General features: G+C 44.7%; 1 protein-coding gene across 3 annotated transcripts; it reads left to right on the forward strand.

Annotated features, from left to right (window-relative positions):
* The first annotated feature begins 1,306 nt into the window (after nt 1–1,306).
* On the forward strand, nt 1,307–21,777 carry LOC127017516 (hexokinase HKDC1-like). Of its 3 annotated transcripts, XM_050898612.1 has the most exons (18): nt 1,307–1,425; nt 5,389–5,551; nt 8,076–8,224; nt 8,316–8,435; nt 9,232–9,327; nt 10,674–10,773; nt 11,416–11,599; nt 12,170–12,325; nt 13,096–13,329; nt 14,041–14,345; nt 14,654–14,802; nt 14,891–15,010; nt 16,713–16,808; nt 16,900–16,999; nt 18,005–18,188; nt 18,912–19,067; nt 19,834–20,067; nt 20,720–21,777. In XM_050898612.1, exons 1-18 carry the CDS (start codon nt 1,363–1,365, stop codon nt 20,862–20,864), a joined length of 2,754 nt encoding a protein of 917 aa, XP_050754569.1. In that variant the 5' UTR covers nt 1,307–1,362; the 3' UTR covers nt 20,865–21,777. The 3 variants fall into 3 exon arrangements, with proteins under 3 accessions (XP_050754569.1, XP_050754570.1, XP_050754571.1); XM_050898613.1 differs by lacking the exon at nt 9,232–9,327; XM_050898614.1 differs by lacking the exon at nt 1,307–1,425 and having other exon boundaries at nt 5,428–5,551; nt 16,903–16,999.
* The last annotated feature ends 313 nt before the right edge of the window (nt 21,778–22,090 follow it).

Consider the following 22,090-nt stretch of genomic DNA (forward strand, 5'->3'; position numbering starts at 1 on the left):
CTGCCAGGACCAGGCAGAGTCCTCTTCCTGAGACTGGTGCTGAGTAGAGAGTTGAGTGTTGTTTTGTGTGTCTGTGGATTATACTCCTGTTCATACAGCCCAGCATGATGATCAATTGTACTTTTTTTACAATAGCATGAGATTGTTGGGTCCACTTTAGGCTATGAAATGATATAGCCTGAGATCCTTTTCTGCTAACTGTCTGTTTCTGCCCCGCTCTGGATCTGTGCAGACAATATTCTACTTCTGCTCAGTAGTTCTTTGTGTTGCCTCCCATTACTTGGCACGCCCGCCCCCCCTCCATCTCCCTCTTCTCCCCCTGCCCTGAGGCTGTTTTTATAATTTATCAAAATAATTTTTAATTGTAATCTTGTTCTGCAATATTTTGGGTGGCTATTGTCTGCCAGTGCAGTAAGCGTGCTCAGTTCCAGCTGAAATACTGAATAGTAATTGGGGGGAACATACCGAGAGTAGGTGTAGTTTGAGAGTGAGCCTCTAATTTTACCCCATGAGAATGCTTCCCCCCCCCCCCCCCTTTTCCTTAAAGGCATTTGTCAAGTAAGGCAGTCTGATATCAACACTGTTGGCTGCCAGGTAGATCTGTCCCCTCCCCAGGTTTTGCAATACCGAGGATCTGCATTGGTCTGACACTGTCTTCAGGAGGAATGAAGGGAGAATAATCTGTGCAAAACCTCTCTGCTGGAAATTGCGCAAGAGGTATTTCAGCTGCAGGCAGGGGTTTGTGTGTCTCTGCTCCTTTACATGGCTGAAGCTTAATGGGAAAAAAGCTGCAGATAAGGGTGCACTGTGTGGAACTAGAGCGGAGTTAATTCATGCGGAAGAGCTTGTCTCGCAAGTGGGAGCACTGAGCAGAGGGAAGAAACCTCCTAAAATCCTCTCTAACTTTCCAGATTCCCTGCAGCAGTTTGTTGCATGCTGTGCTGGTGGGAGCTTGTCAGCCCCTGGGGAACGAAGCGGGGCGAAGCAGGGCAGGCTGCGTAGCAACTGCATTGCAAAGTGGTAACAATTCCCAAGTGGGGCAGTAACAAAATCGATTTTTCTCCCCTTCAGCTTGGCAGCTCTCCAGGTGCCTGCTCTGGCACAATGAAGTGTGTAGCTGGGGAGGGAGGGACTTTGGGTTGATGTGGGGGGGGTGATACAAAGAGACAGAAGTTTAATCATTGAACCAATCACACTGGATGGATTTATTTCTGGACTCAATTTCCCAGGAACTCCTCTATCTCACCCTGGGGGAAATGCCTCAGCTGAAGTTTCTCTAGCTCCAGCTTCGTGAATAAAGACCTGTCGCTTTGGAGTTACAGCAGCTCTGTCACTACTGACTCATCCATCCGCTTCAAGAAAATGTTTGCCGTCCACTTGCTAGCTTTCCATTTCACAAAGCTAAAAGAGGATCAAATAAAAAAGGTAAGATGCAGCGTTAGCTGATTGCTATTTTGAGAACTGTGTTACTCAGATACTGTGGGGTCTGCAGTACGTAATGCAGACTAAATAATGGCGTTATCTACTAAAGCCATAGAGCCAAATGGGGTAGGAAGTATTTGGACCCTAAACCATCTGATGAGTGTGAAAATAAGTCTGATTAGTGCTTTTCCCTGCACAGTTCTAAGTTCTCTTCCAGTAATGGAGCAAATGATCTTCAGTAAGGAAAAGTGGTGCTTAAACTTTATCTGGCATGGTGTGGTGTAGTCCAGAGGGCAGAAAGGAACCTCTTGCTGAATTGCTTTGCAAGTGTAGCATGAAGGATGGGATTTCTAAAGCCGAGTAGGTATCAGTCACATTGTAGCAGGGGTAGGGAAGGCTCCTGGGGTCTTTGGGCCAGGTCTTCTGGGACTCAAGAGACAGTTCCAACTAGTGTTGGTGTGGGAGAAGTGCCTGTGCCTCCTCTCTGGTTGTCCAAATCTGGCTGATCACTCTGATGTTTATAGATGTGACCTTTAATTACAGTCAGAAAAGCTCAAGATGGCCCAGATCTGAAGCCGTCAGTACTGGGAGTGAGCTGCCTAATGGTTGCTTTTCCCTAATCTACTTTCATAGCCATGCTGTAATGGGTTTTTGGCTCCCCATCATAAGACCACGTGGGACCTGTAAGCTTCTTGGGTCAGAGGGCCTCTGGTTTCTAGACATGTCCCCTGTGGGTCCTCTGTTCTCCTGGCGTCTCCATTGAGTGCTTTCTGGTGGCCATTGCTGCCAGGCTCTGTCCTCTTGTTTTCCAGCCAGCTGGAGGCGGGGCTGTCTGCAGACGCGTGGTAGTGCGGGAGATCCAACGTCCTGGTGCGTAGATCCGCCTGCACCGCTGAGCTCATCAGCAAAGCGAGCAACACTGGGTTGTCTTCTCTGTGCCCTTGCTTAAACATGGAGTGGCTTGTTCTTAGGGGGGCTTCTTCCACTAATTCTGCCTTAAGAGAAGCGTTCCAAGAGAAGTCCTGGTATCTCAAGTCAGATGTCTCTGACTCTGTCTCTCAGTCATAGCCCTTTTATCCCCAGGGTTTAATATGATCAGAAGGGGGCCCCGATGCCCTTTCCTTGTGTGAGGATCTGATCTGAGATCTCTCATCTAGACAGCACTATTTCTTCTTACTTTTTACTGAGAAAGGGAGAGACCTTGTGGAGCAGTGCTTGGGTGGAGTGGTCCCTTCAGATAAACATCCAGAGTGTAGTTGAGGAAGGACTTCCCTGAAGTGAGGACAGCGGAGAGGAGGGGCCAGAGGGATTCTGGCAAAGCCATTTAAAAAATTAAATCTTGCTGCTAGGTGCAAACTAGCCCTGCCTGAAGGCAAGAAACCACACGCTCTTTAGAGTTCTCTTTTAAGAAGCCCAGGGTAGGCTGTACGGAGCAGAGTTGATTTCTCCCTGATTAGAAAGAAGGAATGCCTTCCCACCTCTCCCTCCCCAGGCTTATTTGATCTCTGGTGGCAAGAACAAGAGCCTCCCTGCCATGGAAACAGTGCTGTTTCCACAATTGAGGCAAGACACTTAAAAACAAGGACTGTCCTTGTGCAGTGGGAGGGAGGCAGTGAGACAGAGTTTGGTGTTGCATGGCCTGGCCATTCCTGTGTTTACAAGCAAATGGTATGTGATCAGGCCCTTGCTCTGGTTGTAAATCAGGCTAGAGAGTCGGCAGGCTTTCCTGGGCTCTGCCTTATCTAGTCCTTGGAGAGGACTGTCTCCTCCTATGGTTGTAGGTAAACAGGGTAGGGAATGCAATTTCTATGGGGAGCAGGGAGCTGGTGCATGTTCTCTGCAAACAGACGTGGTCGTTTTTATTACTGTTTAGTTTTTTTCCACAGAGACTTCTGTCACAAGGTTATTTGGGTCTGTGTGAGAATGCGTGAGTGCTGTATGTGTCCAGTCATTGTATTTTCTTTTTTTTTTTGGTATGCCCAAAAAAGCAGTACTGGTGCTTGGGCTGAGATGGTGGATCCTACACAGTGATGGGTCCTCAAAAAAGCCTTGGAGGAAATCAAATACTTGTGCAAACGAGGGCTACAAAGAAAGATATAAATAATGGCCTTTTCAAGGCACAGCTGTATCCAAAGGCAGCTGCTGCTCCTTGCCAATTGCATCTTGCAATTTAAGACTTTCTCCTCTGTGTGTGTATATTTTGCTGTTAGGTAAGTGCTGGAGTTACTTTCAGGGTCCTGGCTCTTTCAGGTGGGTCATTGCTGACCATCAGTTTAAAATGGGACTGTGAATAGGTAATTAGTTTGTGCCTCATTAATATAGGTGGCCAGTCCAAATTGCAGAAGAGGCCAATTTATCTACAACCTGTGTTCTCCTCTGTTTAAACAATGCTGCCTTTTAAATCCTGCCTTGTTGCTGGTGGGACTTGTTTTGTGCATGTTCTCCCAACCCTCCAGGCCTCCCTATGTAAAAGGGACTGATGAAATGCTCTGAACAGATAAAGCATCATAGTAATGTAGCCCGTGGTGCAAGAGCTGAGTGTCTGTACTAGCAAAGCACTGGAAGCTGTCCCACCTCGCTCCCCTGCCCACCGCCTCTGGCCCTGAGTCTCATGTCATGACGAGTAGGATGTTAAGACAGATTACCCTCTAGGGGACATCCAGCTGTTTGGAGCACAGAATTATTACGCCTGCATCGTGTTTGTTCATACAGCACCAAAGTCTGGCTCCCCAGCGGAAAAACATTTGGATGTTGACAGATTCTTATTTTGCTGCGTTAATCCTTTGTTGTACCCAGCTATGTGGTTTCTAGGCCACTTTGCTTACAGCCGTGTATCCAACCCTGCAGGTAAATGTCAGTCCAAGCAGTGTGTGGTCCTGAAGAAGGAAACCTTAAGTTTGGTCCTGATGAAGCTGTACAGAAACACTGATTAACTTCTCTACCAGTTTATCTGAATGAGTGTCTGCTACTTCATAGATGCTTTTGATTCCCTCTAAATTCAACTGGCTTTTATTTTGATGTATGCTGCGAGTTATAGACCCTTAAGAATGGATATTGATTGCACCCAAAAATGTGTTTTAGATGTAATCCTAGAATCACAAGAGAATGGAGGGCAGAGCTGGAGTGAGAAAAAGGCTTTGAGCTCCAGCCTGGCATGCCAACAAAGCTAATTGTCTGTGGAGTGAAGCAGTAGCTGAATAGATGTTTTCAGGTTGTGGCTGACACGCTTGGGTACTGATGGCATTTTCTGGACCTGACTCAGAGAGGTCAAATTCTCACCAGGTCGAGACACTTTGCAGTTCTAGTTCATTACTTGTATAGGAGGAGAGGATGGTGTAAAAACAGCTTCTCAGGGTCTCAAGCAAGTCTCACGGGCTTATGTATGTTGGCAAGTTACTGAGCCATCAGAAAAGACATCTAACTTTTTGACAGTAATTCACCAAGGCTGCATTGAACATTTTCAAAACAAAGTTTTTATAAGAGTAAATGTTCTGATGATGTCCTGGAGCTTGCTTGCACTGACAATCATTGGAATTTAGGTGCTAAGGTCAAAAATGAAATGAACTTGTAGAATCAGAGGTGGGGTTTGCATAGGTGGTATGCTCACCTTCAGTTTGTTACATACATGAAAGGAATTCTTTTGTCTCCTTACGATCTGTTTAGCCTCATGTCCATCAAGTGGGTGGGAATGAGCATAGTAATTCTTGTCCAGCATAATGCAGGGATGCTGCTGGAATTGGAGTTCAGGATTTTCGGATCCTTCATGCCAAACTGCACCCCTCATGGTCAGAAAACTAGTGCCAGTGGCTAGGAAGTTTCTGCATTTTCTCTGCTTGCAGAGATAAAGGAAGCCTGCCCAGTACATAGGAGAGTCCTCCCGTAGTGTGAAGGCAGTGCTCATCCCAGGCAACTGCTGAGCACTGAGGAGCCTGTGTGCCTCCCGAGTAACACCTTTCATCTTTCCAGGTTGACAGGTACCTGTATCACATGCGTCTCTCTGACGATGTCTTGCTGGACGTGATGGCTCGCTTTCAGGCCGAGATGGTGAAGGGGCTGGGGAGAGACACGAACCCCACAGCAACAGTAAAAATGCTGCCATCATTTGTGCGCTCGCTTCCTGATGGCTCAGGTGAGTTCCCCCTGCTCCATCACAGCAGTGGTGGTTTAGGAAGATGAGGGGTTGCTGCCAGTACTCAAGGACAGCACAGCAAAGACACAGGGCAGCCAGTGGCTTCGGTTTACTGCCTACCTCATGTTGAGAAAGCAGGTGTGTATTGAGGACACAACAACTTGGGGGAGTGCTGGCAGAGGGTTTTTTCCCTGCACCAGGTGGATTTTGACCTAGTGCTGCTTGTTTGAGGAAAGGACCTCATAAGTGCTCAGAAAACAGCCTCTTTCATCTGCAAATGTGGCTGTACCTAGTGCAGGCCTTGCTGCAGGAGCTGTGGCTGGACACGGCAAGGGCAGCCTCTACAGCTCAGACCCTGCAGTGCAGTGTGCTGCAGGTGTGGGGATGTGGGCAATGCTGTGGCCCCGGTGTTCATGGAGCTACAGGGAAGGCAGGATGCTGCAGTGAAACCCCTCAAATTGCAGTGGCAGCAACATTGCATTCCCGGAGCTGTGATCCCCTCTTGGCTTCTGACAGCAAACTCTGCACTGCTTTCTCTGTTGCCCCCAAAAGCCATCCCCTCCTGCCCTTCCTTGCCTTCTGCATTGGGAAAATCTGCTTCTGGATGAGGTCTACCAAGAAACAGCCTGCTCTGCTTCTGCAGCTGGATCCTTGTTTCCAGTTGCCCCTGAGACTTAAACAGAGAGGGAGAAAGTGCAGTGGTGTCCTGAGGTAGGATCTAAAAGCCTGTCTTGTTCGGAGAGGTACGTACATCCAAAATAACTCTCCTGGCTCAGCTGGCTCCCGGCAGTGCAGGCTGACAGAAAATTATGTTTTTCCCAGGTTTAACCAAGTCTACGAATTTGTGTAGGAGTCTGTGTCTGGCCTAAGTCAGGACTCAGTGTATAACAGCTGTGCAGAAAACTTAAGAGAAATGTTTGCTTTGTACCTCATTTCCACAGGACTTTATTCCTTCTGAAGGTAATTTTCCTACAATTAAATGAGAAATGGTGGCTTTAATGGCATAAAGGGAACATTTGGAGGCTAGTCCCTTGAAATGAAGGATGTCTGAGAGAAATTATATATAATCCCCTCAAACTGCCTGGCTGGAACTGGGCACTCTTCCTTTTGGCGCTACCTTCATCAAAGAAAAGGAAATACTAGCTTAACACTTGCTATCTCAGTGACCGTCACTGGTCCTGAGGTCTCACATGGCACTGACCCTGTCCTGAAATAGCAGGGAGCCCCTGAGGTAAGGAGACTTGGAAAATTGTGTGTAGTGTCATCACTGTTGCGAGACTTCATGTTCCTCAAGGCCAACTTTGGACAATGCTCTCCTGGCCTGCATGACCTTTCTGCTGTGTCAAGGACATGCTGCAGAGTCAAGCTAGGCTATGTCTTATTGACACACTGCCTATTTTAAGTATCACATTGATTTTTCTATTTTTGCTCTCTTGCAAAATCCTTATTGGTTATTTTTTTTCCAGACAAAACTTCCAGCAGGTTTAAACACCTCAAACTTGGCTGGATTATCCCATTTGTAATACCAACAACCTTTCAGATTTTTCAGTGCCCTCAGTGTTGCTACCTGAAATGACCCATATGGAGCATCATCAGTTTTTAATCATTTAGGGATTAATGGTCTGACTAATGCCACAGTTTACTGAGTAACCCAATTTGCCTTCTCACCTTTGTGATATCTGACCATGGTATTACAGGTAGAATTTCCTGCTTCCTTCCCTTTCAGGGCCCGATTTGATAAAATTTAGTCAGGTGTTTGGACTGTGGAACAAAGATCATGCAAGGCTATGCACATACCACTGCATTTTCCTTTTGGGAAGGGCCTTCTCCTGTGTGTGGGATAGATAATTGTTCTATTGTAGCAGTGAGGCCAAACTGTCCTTCTGTCTGAGGTCTCCTGCTAGAGAAGAACGTGTATGAGCTAAGAGTGCTGCCGACTGAGAAACAGAATGGTACTTTTACAGAAACACCTAAAGGCATTTGGAAATGATTGTGTTGGTTGACTTTGGGTAGCAAATTAGTCTTGCCTCACTTGGAAGTTGACTTCTGCAGTAGGGCCAAGTCTTAACATGTGACTGCAGATCCTGCATCCTTTACTGGACGTAGGTAATGCTCTCAAACTCCCATTTATCCACATTTCAGATGTATGGTTTTGCAGCCTCTGTGTGCTCTGGTTGGCTTTGCAGTTGCTTTGGGCCTCTCTTGCTGAGAAGCTTATCGCTCTGCAGCTTGAAAACATGCTGCTGTGGAAGGAGTACGGTGGGCAAAACCAGGCTGCTAAATAAAAATGAAATTAGCTGCCACATAGCAAGCTAACAGGAGGGACCTGATACCCTTGCTTGGAGTTGCCAGCTCGCAGCCTTCCCGGTGATGCTCCCAGGCCCGTAGGATGAGGACTTGCCGTGATGGGGCAGGAGAGCCTGTGGCTGTGGTGAGGCAGGGGCCCTGGGCTGTGGCCTTCAGCATGGCATCTGGGCCATGCTTCTCGGTCGTCACTAGTGACGCTTGCCCACTTGTGTTGCAGAGAAGGGTGACTTCCTTGCTGTTGACCTGGGTGGCTCCCAGTTTCGTGCCCACCAGGTGAAGGTGTTTGATGACGGGAAGCAGAGCAGCCAGCTGGAGAGCAAGTTTTACCTCACACCCAAGGAGGTCATACAGGGGAACGGAGCCGAGGTAGGGCACGCAGGGTCATCTGTGGTGGTGCTGTGCTTGAGCGCACGCCTGCCAGACACAGCCTGACTCTGTCCTCTCCTTTCTTGTGCAGCTCTTTGATTATGTTGCTGACTGTCTGTTAGACTTCATGGAGACCAAAAACCTGAAGCATAAGAAGTTACCTCTTGGCTTTACATTTTCCTTTCCATGCAAACAGACCAAATTGGAAGAGGTAAGACGCAAAAAGAAATATTATTGGCAAGCCTAGCTCCTTGCAGAACGCAGAGAAGCTATTGCGTGGAAGTGTTACCCTGTGGCCTTTTCGTGGGATCATGTTTACATAGCTCTCTGAAGAAGGCATGGATGACCATTAGCATTTAACTGGACTACCATTCAAACACTCATTTCCGATCTCAAGGCAACATGATCTTTTAGCTAAAGCTATTCTTTTATTTAGTCAGTACCCAATTCCATAGTAACCATGTGCCCTTGTATGAAGACTGTTAGACTGTAAAACACATACTTTTGTGTTCTGAAGCATGTTTCTTTTTTTAATCACGCTCATTCAATTTCTTTCTTACAGTTGATTCTAAATAGGAAAGACCTGTAGCTGACCGCTTTGAGAGGCCGCATGGGGAAATGAAGGGCTGGTTGCAATTACTTTGTGGCCTCTTATTCTAGCCTCTCTTTTATTTCTAGGGATCTGTGCTTTGGGTCCCAGTCCTGCAAATGCTTTGTGCTTAGTGCTATTAGTTTGTGATGAGCCATCAGTAAAGCCACACAAGCTTTAAACAAAGCACAGGGAGAAGCATTTGCAGGATCGGGACTTTATTACTGTACCTGTTTAGTTGTGTTTGTACTGACAGGCACCCCAAGGTGAGATGTTCTGCTGTGACTTACTTTGGCCCCCATTTTAATGTGTGGAAAGACATAGTGGGCTTCTCCACAGACTTTGGTCTTGGTTGTCTTTGTGGCAGGTTTGTATGCTGAAGTTGGAGCTTTTGGGTCACTGGACTGTTACTTTGCAGGGGGTTCTTCTTGCCTGGACGAAACACTTCAAGGTCCGAGGAGTTCAGGACACAGATGTGGTCAACTCTCTGCGCAAGGCCCTCCAGAAGCATAAGGCAAGTTTTGTACCTGCAGGAGGTAAACCTGAGCGGCCTTGTATTGTCCTCCTGGGAGATGAGCTCTTGGTGTGTGGGTTGTTTTGGGAGTTGTTAGACATCCTTCAAGGACAGGCAGTAACAAATGTCCAACATGACTGTATATCTAGTAGATCTGTCTCTCCCTTGGAGCTGAAGCCATGGAAGGGGACATGCAGCTGCAACTCAGACTGCCCCAGGTCAGTCTTAACAGTGATGGCAACTGCACAATGATAAACCAGGCTGGCTGTGACAGCGGACCAGTATGGCCCTCCTGTCTGTCTGAGCTAAAGGGAGTCTGTTGTGAACCTATTTGGTAAGATGTGGATACATGCTGTGTTTCGTAGCCTGGCTTGTGGGATGAAGGTTGGGAGGGGGAAGCTATCATCTCAGATTGGCACACCTAACTCTACCAGGGCTTGCCCGTCCACTTCAATCTGGGGATGGAGAAAGTGATTGTAATTTTTAAGGTCAGCAGTAAAACATGATTAAATCTGCCCTTGAACTAGTGTATACTTTTGAATAACATTATGTTTTAATATTTTGGAAAGCCTTGTTTTTCATGTTCGGTGCTATTGGTAACGCCATCTAAAATACAAAGCATCTTTCCATACCTTGACATCTTTGTAATAAAGAGGAAATTCCTGTGTTTTCTCACATGGTGAAAATCTAGCCTTGATTTTCGTTCACTTCTTTCTTTGCGTCAGTCTTGCTGTAGTTAGCAGGAACAAAGGATCTGAGACTTCCTGGGTGAAGTCCGGCCCCCTGCTAGTGTTGGCATCTGAGTTACAAGAATCCTTTGATAACTTTGATTTTACTTTATCGAGTTACCTCAGTGTGAAAGGAAAACTGCACAGCTTTGATAGAAAGGCTTTTTACTTGAGTGTGATATTGGTGCACAGCCTTGCGTTGAATAGCTGCATTTATGTATGTGTATTTTCTGTCCCATTTGGTAGGATCTGCTTAGGCAGTAGGACATGATCCTATCGTGCAGCCCATAAGGACAGATACACGGGTGCTAGTATATCACAAAATTCAAACCAATAACACGTTGCTTTTCTGGCAAACGAGGTTGGATTGGGGAAAAACAAGTCCTGCAAGGAAAGATCCTGGCTGGCCAAGCACTTGAGAATTCAGAGATGTTTGTTACTTTACAGGGTTGTGGAGATAGTGTTATAAAAGGAAGTAGTGTGTCTTTCAACTGAAGAGCTTTCCTGAACCAGGCCTTCAAAGTACGAGCCAGGGACTGTGTCTGCATGCTGTTGCTTTAACACACAGGAGGCTTTCTGAGCTTTTTTTCTGTTAATCACCCATCTTTATGCTATTAGGACATAGACGTTGATGTTTTGGCACTGGTCAATGACACTGTGGGAACCATGATGACTTGCGGATATGATGACCAGCGCTGTGAAGTTGGACTCATAATTGGTAATTTTTTCTGTTCACTAAGTAGGTTTTTTCCCCCTCGTTTGTTTAATCCTAACAAATCTGGAGTACAAGGGAGTGTCCCAGTACAGGAAAGAGCAGGAAGAAAATGGAAAAAACAATGGTCAGATTTTCAAGCCTGGCTGCCTTCTGTAAAGCAGCTGTTTTTATGCTGATCACATTGCCATCAAATACCACAGTCCCCATTTTGTCTGGGTTCAGTTGTGACCAGCATACTAAACTTTTCTGCTGACTGTATAGAAAATTACTGTCTGTCTCTCCAGAGAAAGCTGAATTCCTCTCACGTCTGGTAGTTAGGATCAGCTACACTTTCCACAATGTCTCCACTTTGTACACCGTGGTGGCTTTTTTTAAGGCACATAGAAATACATTTGAAAAAGAAAAAATATTTTTAAACAAGTCAAGCCTTAGATTAATTTCCAAAACTTTTTCACTCACTGTGAAATGATTATTTAACAAGTGTAGGTGGCTTGATATTAGCATCCTGTACCACAGGGTTATGTGTCTATATTTTCTTCCAAAGACAATATACTGACTTATTCTCAGAGATGTGGACTTAAAACAAGCAAAAAGCAAACCTGGAACAAACAGTTAATTTATCCGCACTGTCTCCAACACGCACAGGGACTGGCACGAACGCATGCTACATGGAGGAAATGAGGCACATCGATCTGGTGGAAGGTGATGAAGGCAGGATGTGCATTAACACGGAGTGGGGTGCCTTTGGAGATGACGGTGCTTTGGATGACCTCCGCACAGAGTTTGATCGGGAGCTCGATCTGGGATCTCTCAATCCTGGAAAACAATTGTAAGTGATTCCCTGGCTGATCTGCCTCGGCAGTCTGAGTTCTCAGAGTGTGTTTCCAGCATATGCCAGGAGCCCCTTTGGAACAGGAATTGGGTTAATTGAGCTGAATTGACTTGATCCTGGTCCTGTCCTGTCCAGACCTTTCCCTTCTGGGAAGGGTGGGTACCTTGCACACCTCCCTGCCTCACAGGCCAAGGGATTGCTGCTGCAGTTGCTAATGTGTTGTTAAAAATAGGTGGTTGCTCTGGTATGATGCTGTGGAGGGGTAAAGAGAGGAGGAAGGTAAACAAAGGGCATGTTTAAAGCCTGGTTCATCAAAACTGCTTCTACTGGCTGAGCTGCTCGCAAGTCTTTTGAAAATTCTCTTTAATCACTCACTTGTCTTGAGGGGCTGTTGCTGGGTCACAGGACCTCAGGATGGCATCCCATCTACAACTTAGCTCCCAAACCGCTTTTGTACATGCTTAAGTGTGATCAACCTGCATAAGAACATAAGATGCTCATACTTGAACTTGTCATAGCTCTGGCTAGCTGGTGAACACCTGTAATCCTTCCTGTGCCCCATTCCAGGTTTGAGAAGATGATCAGCAGCCTGTATTTGGGGGAGCTTGTAAGGCTCATTCTCCTAAAAATGACAAAGGAAGGTCTGCTCTTCAATGGGAAAGTGTCAACAGCTCTGCTTACTAAGGGCAAGATCGAAATGAAACATGTGTCTGCAATGGAAAAGTAAGAACCTGCAATATGCTGTTTGAGAGTGGCTGTTAGTCTTTCACAAGCACAGCAATGATAATGAATGTGTAATTATAATCTGTGGGTACTGGGAACAAACCTGAACTGTTCAACTTGATTTTGCTTTTGCCTGGGAGAAAAGTTGGTCTTCCTGTAAGTAGGAATTGATGGAAGATAAAGTTTTAGCAAAGTACCACAGTAGCAAATGTATTATTAACCATCACAGATGCAGGTTGTTTAAATAACCTCTTTGGAGACCTGAGTACGCGGGATGATTGTTGCAGTTTTCAGCTTCTGTCCTGTGGGAATACTGGGGTTGTGGAGATGTAGTACAGACTCTGGATCAGCTAATGGATGACTACATGGAAAACTGACAAATTCTGGTGTTTTGAAGAGGAATCCCTGTCTTTATTGTTACTCCAGGAATAATTTTCTTCGTTGTATTGAGTGAAGCTGTACATCTATTCCTGTGCTCTCCTTCTGTGGACTAAATATTTTATCCTGTTCTCTTCTTGGCTAGCTAATTGGTATGTCTCACCAAAAACTGAACCCCAGGAAGGAGCCTCTTAAAAGTCTGGTCTCTCCCCTGGGTACTTTTGGGAATAGTGCGGGAAAGACATTACTGGTTTATGGGAACCAATTATGATGCTGCCTGATAGGTAGTGCCTTAGTCTTCTCTCATTTCTTTTTGAGCCAACATGCAGATATTTATTTGTGTTGCCTTAATATCCTTGCATTAGATGATGTATTCTTTTGTTTTGGGGTAGATGTAAGGAAGGTCTGAGCAACACAAAAGAGATCCTTACAGAGCTGAACCTGTTCCCCTCTGAAGACGACTGCATTGCTGTTCAGCATGTCTGCACCATCGTTTCCTTCCGCTCGGCCAACCTCTGTGCTGCCGCCTTAGCAGCCATACTGACCCGACTGAGAGAGAATAAAAAACTGTTAAGGATGCGAACCACTGTTGGGATTGATGGGGGACTTTATAAAACCCACCCCCAGTAAGTAACTAAAGAGAATTTGGTAATTGCTGGCCACATGCTGATGTTGCAAAGAGTCTCCATCTGCATATATGTGTGGCTTTTCAGAGAACTGCTGGTTTTGCTGCAGGGTTGGGGTGAGACCTGGTGGAGTGCAGAGGATCAGACTGGCTTAGTTATTGCAAAGCTGTCTCAGGAGCCTTAGAACTTGGGGTGGGAACAACGTAACACATGGCATAATGGTGTCTGGGGAAGAGCAAACTCCTGGGCCTCCAGGGCACTTGCAGTTCACTGTGGGTTTTTTCTTTTCTTTCTGTCTGTCTGTCTGTCTTCCCCCACTCCCATTTTTGAACCTATGCTTTCCCAAACTGGAAGCTTTCCCAAACTTTTCTCCCAAACTGGATGGAACTCTGATTTCAGATGGAGACTCTCACCTGCTGTTTGTGATTGTGACTCTCCACTGTTGCCTAGCTTTTCTCCAGTGTCCCTCTCCCTTGGCACTCACACTTGTTTAGAGGTATCTTCATGTTACTGTGAGTGTACAGGTTCTGCAGAATAGCCAGAAACCAGGATCATTGTACCCATCTCCTAGACCAGTTTCTGACCTTGTGCTCCTCTTGACTGTGCTTCAGCACTTGTGCTGTTGAATGTGTGCATGTATTGGAAGTGTACACGAAGTAAACCACGCGTGAAATGCCTGTGAGAGTCTAAAGAAACTCTTTGTTCCTGTAGATATGCCAAACGTCTGCACAAGGTGGTGAGAAGGCTGGTCCCAAACTGTGATGTTCGGTTCCTTCTCTCTGTGAGCGGCAGTGGGAAGGGGGCTGCCATGGTCACAGCGGTGGCACACAGGCTGGCTGCTCAGCGCAAGCAAATCGATGCTGCTCTTGCACCGTTTCTGCTATCCCTGGAGACCCTCAGAGAAGTTAAGAACAAAATGAGGACTGAGCTGGAATACGGGCTAAAGCGAGAGACGCAAGCCAGTGCCACAGTGAAGATGTTACCCACATATGTCTGTGGGACACCAGATGGAACAGGTGAAGTCATTTCTTGATCACCTGGAGGTGGTTCAGGAAAGTTGGTTGTCTGTTTTCCAAGGGGAATATGCCAATTATTCTGGCAAATGCTAGGGTGATTTATGTTGGCAAACCGGTGCTTCCTGCGATGTTATCTGGCTGGCCCTTCAGCCCTATGCTAGCAGATTGATGGGATAAATGCCGTAGGGAGCAGTGTGCTATCACCGGCACAGATGAAGTTTCTTGGAGATGTGTGACAGAGTATGCTGTTCTGACTGGCAAACATGCTATGAGAAGCACCAAAATGAAATACCTTTCTTCTCTTACAGAGAAAGGAAAGTTCCTTGCCCTTGATCTTGGTGGGACAAATTTCAGGGTTCTGCTGGTCAAAATCAGAAGTGGGAGAAGAAGATCAGTGCAAATGTATAACAAAATCTTTGCAATTCCATTGGAGATCATGCAAGGGACGGGGGAGGAGGTAACCTCTAATGAACGTTTAACTGATCCAGCCAAGGCCCATTGCATGGGATTACTGTGAGATTTATATGCTTTTTCTTTCCTTCCAGCTCTTTGACCATATTGTCCAGTGCATAGCAGACTTTCTGGAGTATATGGGGATTAAAGGTGCTCGACTGCCTCTGGGCTTCACCTTCTCCTTCCCGTGCAGGCAAGCCAGTATTGACAAGGTAAGAACCGCAACACAGAATGGGTCAAATGGCAGCTGTGCATCTGCTTGGTAAATGACATCATTTTGGGTGAGGGTGACTTGTTGGTTTGGAGATTGCAAGCAAAAAGATATTATTCTAAATGTTTTCTTCCAAGTAGGACTTTACAAGGTTGAAAAGAGAGAGAGAGAGAGAGAGAGAGAGAGAGATGTGCGTGTGTGTGCAAATTAGTCTTTGGAGAGAATATTTCACCTGTTTTATGGGGATTTTATTACACTACTGTGCAAATTAGTTGTGTTTCTTGAGAAAGTTAGCATCCTATATGCATATGGGAGGTCGAACTTTCACCTCTTGTATCTGATAAGAGATGGATGTTACGTGCTTTTATTCTATAAAGATTAAGCCCTTATGATAGTGAAATGACTACGTATTTTTAATAGCCCAGGAATCTCTTATGCTGCCTTAACTCTTCAATGGCAAGAGATAACAGATGCCGCCTCCTACTTGCTCAGCTACAATCCCAGGGTGTTTTCCTAAGTTCTCTGCACAGCTCTGACTGTATAACTTCTGCACTACATTAGTTTCTTTTTGTTGAGTGTCAATGGGCAGAACTGAGCTTGCTTGTTCGGTTTGGAAGGGTTGGCTTTTTGACAGATATCATATCTTCATCTTTCCAGATCTGATGTAAGAAAAAAATAGAATAAAACAAATAATTCTCAATTATTTTCATGCATTTCCAAAGAGGGGCGGGGGAGGTTGTGCTGCTTAATTCTAGTCAAATATGTAGGATATTGGGGAAACGAGAGACTGCTATTTTATTGAATGTTTTTATGTCCTGGTGGGTTTCACAATAGCTTCTAAGTCTAGAAGCTAGTCTACTCTGTCTCAATTTTCAGATCAAAGCTGAGAGTATAGCAATAGGACTTGGCTGTTTGTGGGGAGACTGCTCAATATGCCTTCCAAACCTACAGCGTAGTATTTAGGTCTTGACAAATGATCAGGAAACAAATTCCACAGCAGTGGTGGCAAACTGAGACACATACGTGCCAGGGTCCCATAGTATGTCGCCCTGTGTGTTTGGTCTTTTACTGTTGCTGGAACTTGAGGGGTTTTTTAAGAGCAGCTTTTTCTGCCAGTTGCCCTCTTTTTTTCTTATTTGGACAGACAGTCCGGAGCCAGTTACCAAGTGGAAGGCTAATTACTTCAAGTAACCTGGAAATCTACTTCTGTCAGGCCAGGTCACTGTCCGAAAAGAAACAAATTGGTGTTGCCTGGAGCAGTGGGATCATACCAAGTGTCCTTTAGTAAACGAGCCAAAAATTAACACTAGATGTTCATTAATGTTTACTGAGTGTTTAATTATTTACAGCAAAAGTATTTTTTACAGTCTTTCCCTCACAGATAATGCAATGGCTATGTGCACAGGAGGTGAGATGAGAAGGTTTTCCAAATGAGAGTGTTAGAGGGCACTGAGTTGGCAGTGTCTTGATAAATAGCTGAGTAAACCTGGAGTCACTACCATCAGCAGTTGAGTAACAAAGATACACATGCACACACTCTGCATTAGACACTCACAGTAACCTGTCCAGGGAAATACATTATTTAAAAAAAAAAAAAAAAAAAAGGCAGGGGGAGAGGGGTTGGAGACAAGAAAAGACTGATGCTTGGAACGTACAGTCTTCTCTCTGTCTTCACTTATGATTTGCTTCCTCTTCTGTTTCAGGGAACGCTTGTGGGATGGACAAAAGGTTTCAAGGCAACAGACTGTGAGGGGGAAGATGTTGTTGATATGCTGAGAGAGGCCATCAGGAGAAGAAACGTGAGCTATTCTTTTCTGCTCTTTTTGGTGTATTTAATGCACCCTCCCTCTTCCTCCGGGACCCCATTACCGATTGTGACTTGTGTTTTAGGAGTTTGACTTGGACATTGTAGCAGTGGTGAACGACACCGTTGGGACAATGATGACATGCGGATATGAGGACCCAAACTGTGAGATTGGCCTTATCGCAGGTACAGTGATATTGAAGTGACCGCTATAAGGAGAAACCATGTGTGCAAGTGCTAGGCTTTATACCCTATTTTGGAATTTGTAAAACAACATCTTTTATTTGAGTTTGATATATGGTGTTACTAGTCACTTGGGGTTCGTGGCAGATTTGTATGGTATTCAACAGAGAACATAGTAACACCTGTAGCAGATAGGATCCTGAATCTGTCAGACTTTTGATCATATCTCTGATGGTGCTTAACAAGTGTGTGCATAGTAAAAGAATATGAGAAGAGCAGATAGAGCATGAATCCTTGTTTTGACAAGTGTATTGATATTTACTGTGTAGCCAGGTCGTAGGCCTTGGAACAAGAAAATATTTTTAAAAATCTGAATGAATTCTTTTAGGGCTTTCTAGATGATTCCTGCAGTAGGTCCCTCCAAGTTTTCAGCCAGAAATACATCTAAGCATGTAAGATCTGAAGCCCCGGTTGGAAAATAGACTCTTCTGGCTGGCTAAGTGTACCGGCTATCTCGTTTTGTTTGGAGAACTGGTCGTTATATTAGTTAATGTAACCCACATTGCAAGTGATGAAGCCCTGTTCACCAAATTATTTCAGACTTGGTAGCTGCTTGACTGACTGCTAGGATCTTGGCAGTGTTTGCTTTTGGGAGCATGCTGTCATGCAAGATGATTTGTGGTGCATTACAACCAGCCTGGCAGCAATGACTGATCAGTGCTTGCCAACGACTGCCAAAGCCATTTCTGACCTGTAACAGAGAGTCTTCATTCCTCTACGCTGGGAATTTTCTGCACAGGACCCATTTTACTTTGTAACATTCTGTTGTGATAAATTACAGCATTCTTAGCATTACTGGCTAGCACTTGCTTCTGTAAGATATGGAGATCTTTGAAATTTGGGATATGGAGAAGAGAGCTTTTAAGATGATCGCTCCAATCATCTTCCATGTGTTTCAGCTGCTACTTCACTTTTCTGGCCGAAGCCTTGTCATTTCTTTCCTCCTAGGAACGGGCAGCAATGTGTGCTACATGGAGGACATGAAAAACATAGAAATAGTGGAAGGGAATGAAGGAAAAATGTGCATTAATACGGAATGGGGAGGATTTGGTGACAACGGCTGCATAGACAACATCAGAACAAAATATGATAAAGAAGTAGATGAAGGCTCACTAAACCCAGGGAAACAGAGGTAAATGTGATGGTCCTGATGCTAAGAGCCTGATGAAGTCAGTCTTTGAGACACACTGGCTGCTTTTTAAAATGTGCTTAATGAATGAATAATCAGAAAGGAAATTTTAACACTACATTTCATTTGTTGCATGGTAAGTAATGCAGATATCCAGAAAAAAACCCAAAGATGTACATTGTTTCTGTTACCACAGCTCTGTTTTCACCTTAGGGCAGTTACCAAACAGCGCAGCTCCTAAGATTTCCCTGCAAAGTGTAGGCCTTGCTGTGTTCCTCCTCTTGGAGGGTTTTTTCAAAGGTAAAATACAACTCATGCAAGAGGATGAACTGAACTTGACCATTCTTCGTTTGATAAAGACAGCATTGGTTACATATAATTCACTGGTGAATGCATGGGAGGGACAGGGGAATGTTTCGCTTTGGTGTGGACTCTGGCTTTAACACTATGTTCTGTTTAATATTGCAAGTTTTTTTTCTTGTTCTGTTACCTTTTAACATAGGTAAATATGTTGTAATTAATGTTTGCACTTGAAGTCACTGCAACAAATTTTTGATGGTTGAAAGATGGAGTTCAATGGCTATTGCTCTTTGAACAAAAGCTTGAAAAAGCTCAAGCTTTTACTGCTTTTTTGAGAGTTGATAGGGCGTGTACATACCGCTCGTTAAACAGCACTAACATGCCATCTCTTTAAAAGCACATTATTTTTCTTTTATAACATAACAGGTATGAAAAAATGACCAGTGGAATGTACCTAGGTGAAATAGTAAGGCAAATTTTGATCGACTTAACCAAACAAGGACTGCTGTTCAGAGGACAGATTTCGGAGTCACTCAGGAAAAGAGGCATATTTGAAACAAAATTCCTGTCTCAGATTGAGAGGTAAAGTTGTTAGATTTACATGGTTTAAATCCTTAAGATCTGCTGGAACCTCTAGAAAATAATCTTCTGCAAGTGTGTGGAGCCCTTTCCCTCAAGAAGTCACTTATAGTTTTCTTCTTTGCGGACCCCCCTCCCTCCCTCCCCCCCTTCCTCAGAATAAAAGCCAAAAATGAGGAACTGGGGGAGTTCCAGAATTATTCTGTAATTATACGAATTATCATTTCCTGTCCACATAGCTGTATTATCTTGGATGCCTTAACCATCAAGCATGATTATACTTGGAGTGTTTCTTGTAGGACTTAAAATAGTACTTATTTAAAAAATAAAAAGTCAGTGATATATGAATACTCCATGAATATGTGCTTACCGACGTATCTGTGCATGATTGCAATGGTCTTCCAGGCTATTTGAAACCCTTTCTACTGTTGAAAACCTTGGAAAGTAGTGTCTCAGCCTTGAGATCAAAACTAACACAGTCAGGTGGCTGATCTGGCTCAGCTCCCTCGTGACTTTGGGAGTTAGGTGAATAACTACTGTTTGTGCCTTCTGGAAATACAGTCTAACATAGCAAAGGGCATACCAGGAGCAAGTTTCAATCTGAATTCAGACTGAAATCTGCCTTAAAACAATTGGAGAGTGTTAGAGTTGGAGAAGTGGTCCCGCTTCCTTTGAATCATGGCAAAGTCTCAGCTGTAAGACTTTCATTTGCACGCCTGCCGAAGCTTCCCCTAATGCCTCGCTGCTGCGTGTGTTTTCCTTTGCGCAGCGACCGACTCGCCCTCCTCCAAGTCCGGCGAATTCTGCAGCAGCTTGGCCTGGACAGCACATGCGACGACAGCATCATTGTGAAAGAGGTGTGTGGAACTGTTTCAAAAAGAGCCGCCCAGCTCTGTGGGGCAGGACTGGCGGCTATTGTAGAGAAGAAGAGGGAAAACCGAGGTGTGGAGCACTTGCAAATCACCGTTGGAGTAGATGGGACTTTGTACAAGCTCCATCCACAGTGAGTACCTTGGTACTACTTCCCTTTGCTGTTTGCTCATTTTCGCTGTGAAAACATACTGAGCTGTACCAGCTTTCTGCCAAGACATTAAAAAATGAGAGAGAGGATAAAGATATAACTTATTTCTCTGCATCCTGTCATTTCTCTTGCCTAGCCAAAGGATCAAAAATTTCAAAGTCAAGTCCAGTGACCACTGGGAGGCTCTTTTCTCTGGGGTGTTGAGTGAACTTACTCTTCTAATATTTATTTTCCAACGTTTTGGGGGATTTCTGCAATATCTGGGTGTTCCGGATGGAAAGCTGTGTCGAGTTTTTGGAGTTGGGTCAATATTTTGTGAGCAAGGCCTAGAAGGAGATGCATTAGCTTTTGAGTTGGGAGAAGAGAGTGTCCTCCGTGATCTCAAACGGCAAGGGGGGTGTCTGGCATCATGCTGAACAAAATTAAAGTGGAGAAATGGAAATTAAAATCTGATTGTGTACCGAAACTTGTCTCTTTCATGAATAGGAGGAAAAAGAAACAGAAAGGGATGCTGTGGAGAACCAGTGGAAGATGTTGGCTGAGGTTATGGTTCCTTGCTGATAGATAAATACAAAGATCTCAGACCAGAAGGCAGCTGCTAAAATGTTCTGTTCTTCTCTCCCTTTCCTTTCAGTTTTTCTAGGGTCCTGCGGGAAACAGTGAAGGAACTGGCACCTCAGTGTGATGTGACTTTCATGCTTTCTGAAGATGGAAGTGGGAAGGGAGCTGCCCTCATTACTGCAGTAGCAAAAAGATTGCATAATGTTGGACAGAAGTAAAAATGAGAGGTCAAGTCATTTCAGCACTGCCAGGCGTGTGCACTAGAGATTTGCTGAGCGGTGATTCAAGATAGCTTTGCCAGACACCAGTACACAGGTACCTGTTTTCAGGGAGCAGCTGATTTTTGACCAACCAGGATTGTGGATTTTTGTCCGTTGATGAATTGGATCAGGTGTTTCTGCTCCCCACTGGCATTATGTCTTGGCATACCGCAACCTACTCAGTTCTGTACTTCTTGCAATGCGTCTATAATGCACATGGGAGAGTGAAAACAAAACAAACAAACAAAACAAAAAAAATCAACCCCAAACGTGTCTTTTTTTACAATGGCTTAATTAAGCTACTGCACCACAACTGAGTTTATCACCAGTTTCTTAGGATTTGTGTGTGGTTTAGTTTTGGCTTGGCCTGGCTCAAGGAATATTATGATCCTGATGTTGCACCTATCTAGTGGGCATACTTGTTCAATGCTTCACAGGTTTTACAATAAATCTGCAGGTAAAATAAATTAATGGACTTCGGTCAGTGATGCTCCCCCCTCCGCTACATTGGTTGCAAGTGTATTGTAATATAATACTTCCCTGAGTACAGGAGGCATGTTTAATAGATGAATGTAAAGTAAAAAATATGATTCCACAAAATACCAGTTTGTGTCAAAATACGTTAGTGCATCTGAGTGCACATAAACCTAAACCAATGCTGGATGGATTCTGACTGTGACTGATTCTTTTGATACTGGAGGAAAGAGAGAATGTAGAAGCAGCTACAGCATCTGCATTGTCTATGTCAGGGCTACGTAGAGAGTATCAAATCTGTTCATCTTTGGGCCACCAAAATAGCTGTGTAGACAGAAGAAAAAAAAAATCACCTGAATTTTTGAAATTCTCTTGTTTGTTTTCCCTCAGTTATCTCCTTGCCTGTTCACGAGAGGATAGTTTCCATTTTGTGGAAAGGAGTTTATCCTTGTTTTTCATTTTCTGTTGCCTGCTGCTCTGCCTGTCTGTAGTCTGTTGTAAATAAATCTGTGGTGCTGTGAGCCTTTGCTTCTCTGTCTAGTGCCTCTTCTGAGTTGTGGGAAGAACATGCAGGCAAGTGGGAGCTTTCTTTAAACCTATCTATCACAGTACTCAGCAGCACTGCAGTTATTATGAAGGTGGCTTGCGGATAGAGCCCATGCCCTTGTCTGACCAAATGTCCCTCACCTGATTTACCCATCTCAGAATAA

The sequence above is a fragment of the Gymnogyps californianus genome, chromosome 6, assembly GCF_018139145.2.
Source record: "Gymnogyps californianus isolate 813 chromosome 6, ASM1813914v2, whole genome shotgun sequence".
In the NCBI taxonomy this organism is placed as follows: domain Eukaryota; kingdom Metazoa; phylum Chordata; class Aves; order Accipitriformes; family Cathartidae; genus Gymnogyps; species Gymnogyps californianus.

What these genes read in the sequence shown, in the direction of transcription:
- LOC127017516 (XM_050898612.1), top strand. Translation starts at nt 1,363, where the DNA reads ATGTTTGCCGTCCACTTGCTAGCTTTCCATTTCACAAAGCTAAAAGAG. An exon ending in AACAGACCAAATTGGAAGAG is followed by an intron (nt 8,436 to 9,231) that starts GTAAGACGCAAA and finishes GTTACTTTGCAG; the next exon opens with GGGGTTCTTCTTGCCTGGAC. An exon ending in CATGTGTCTGCAATGGAAAA is followed by an intron (nt 12,326 to 13,095) that starts GTAAGAACCTGC and finishes GTTTTGGGGTAG; the next exon opens with ATGTAAGGAAGGTCTGAGCA.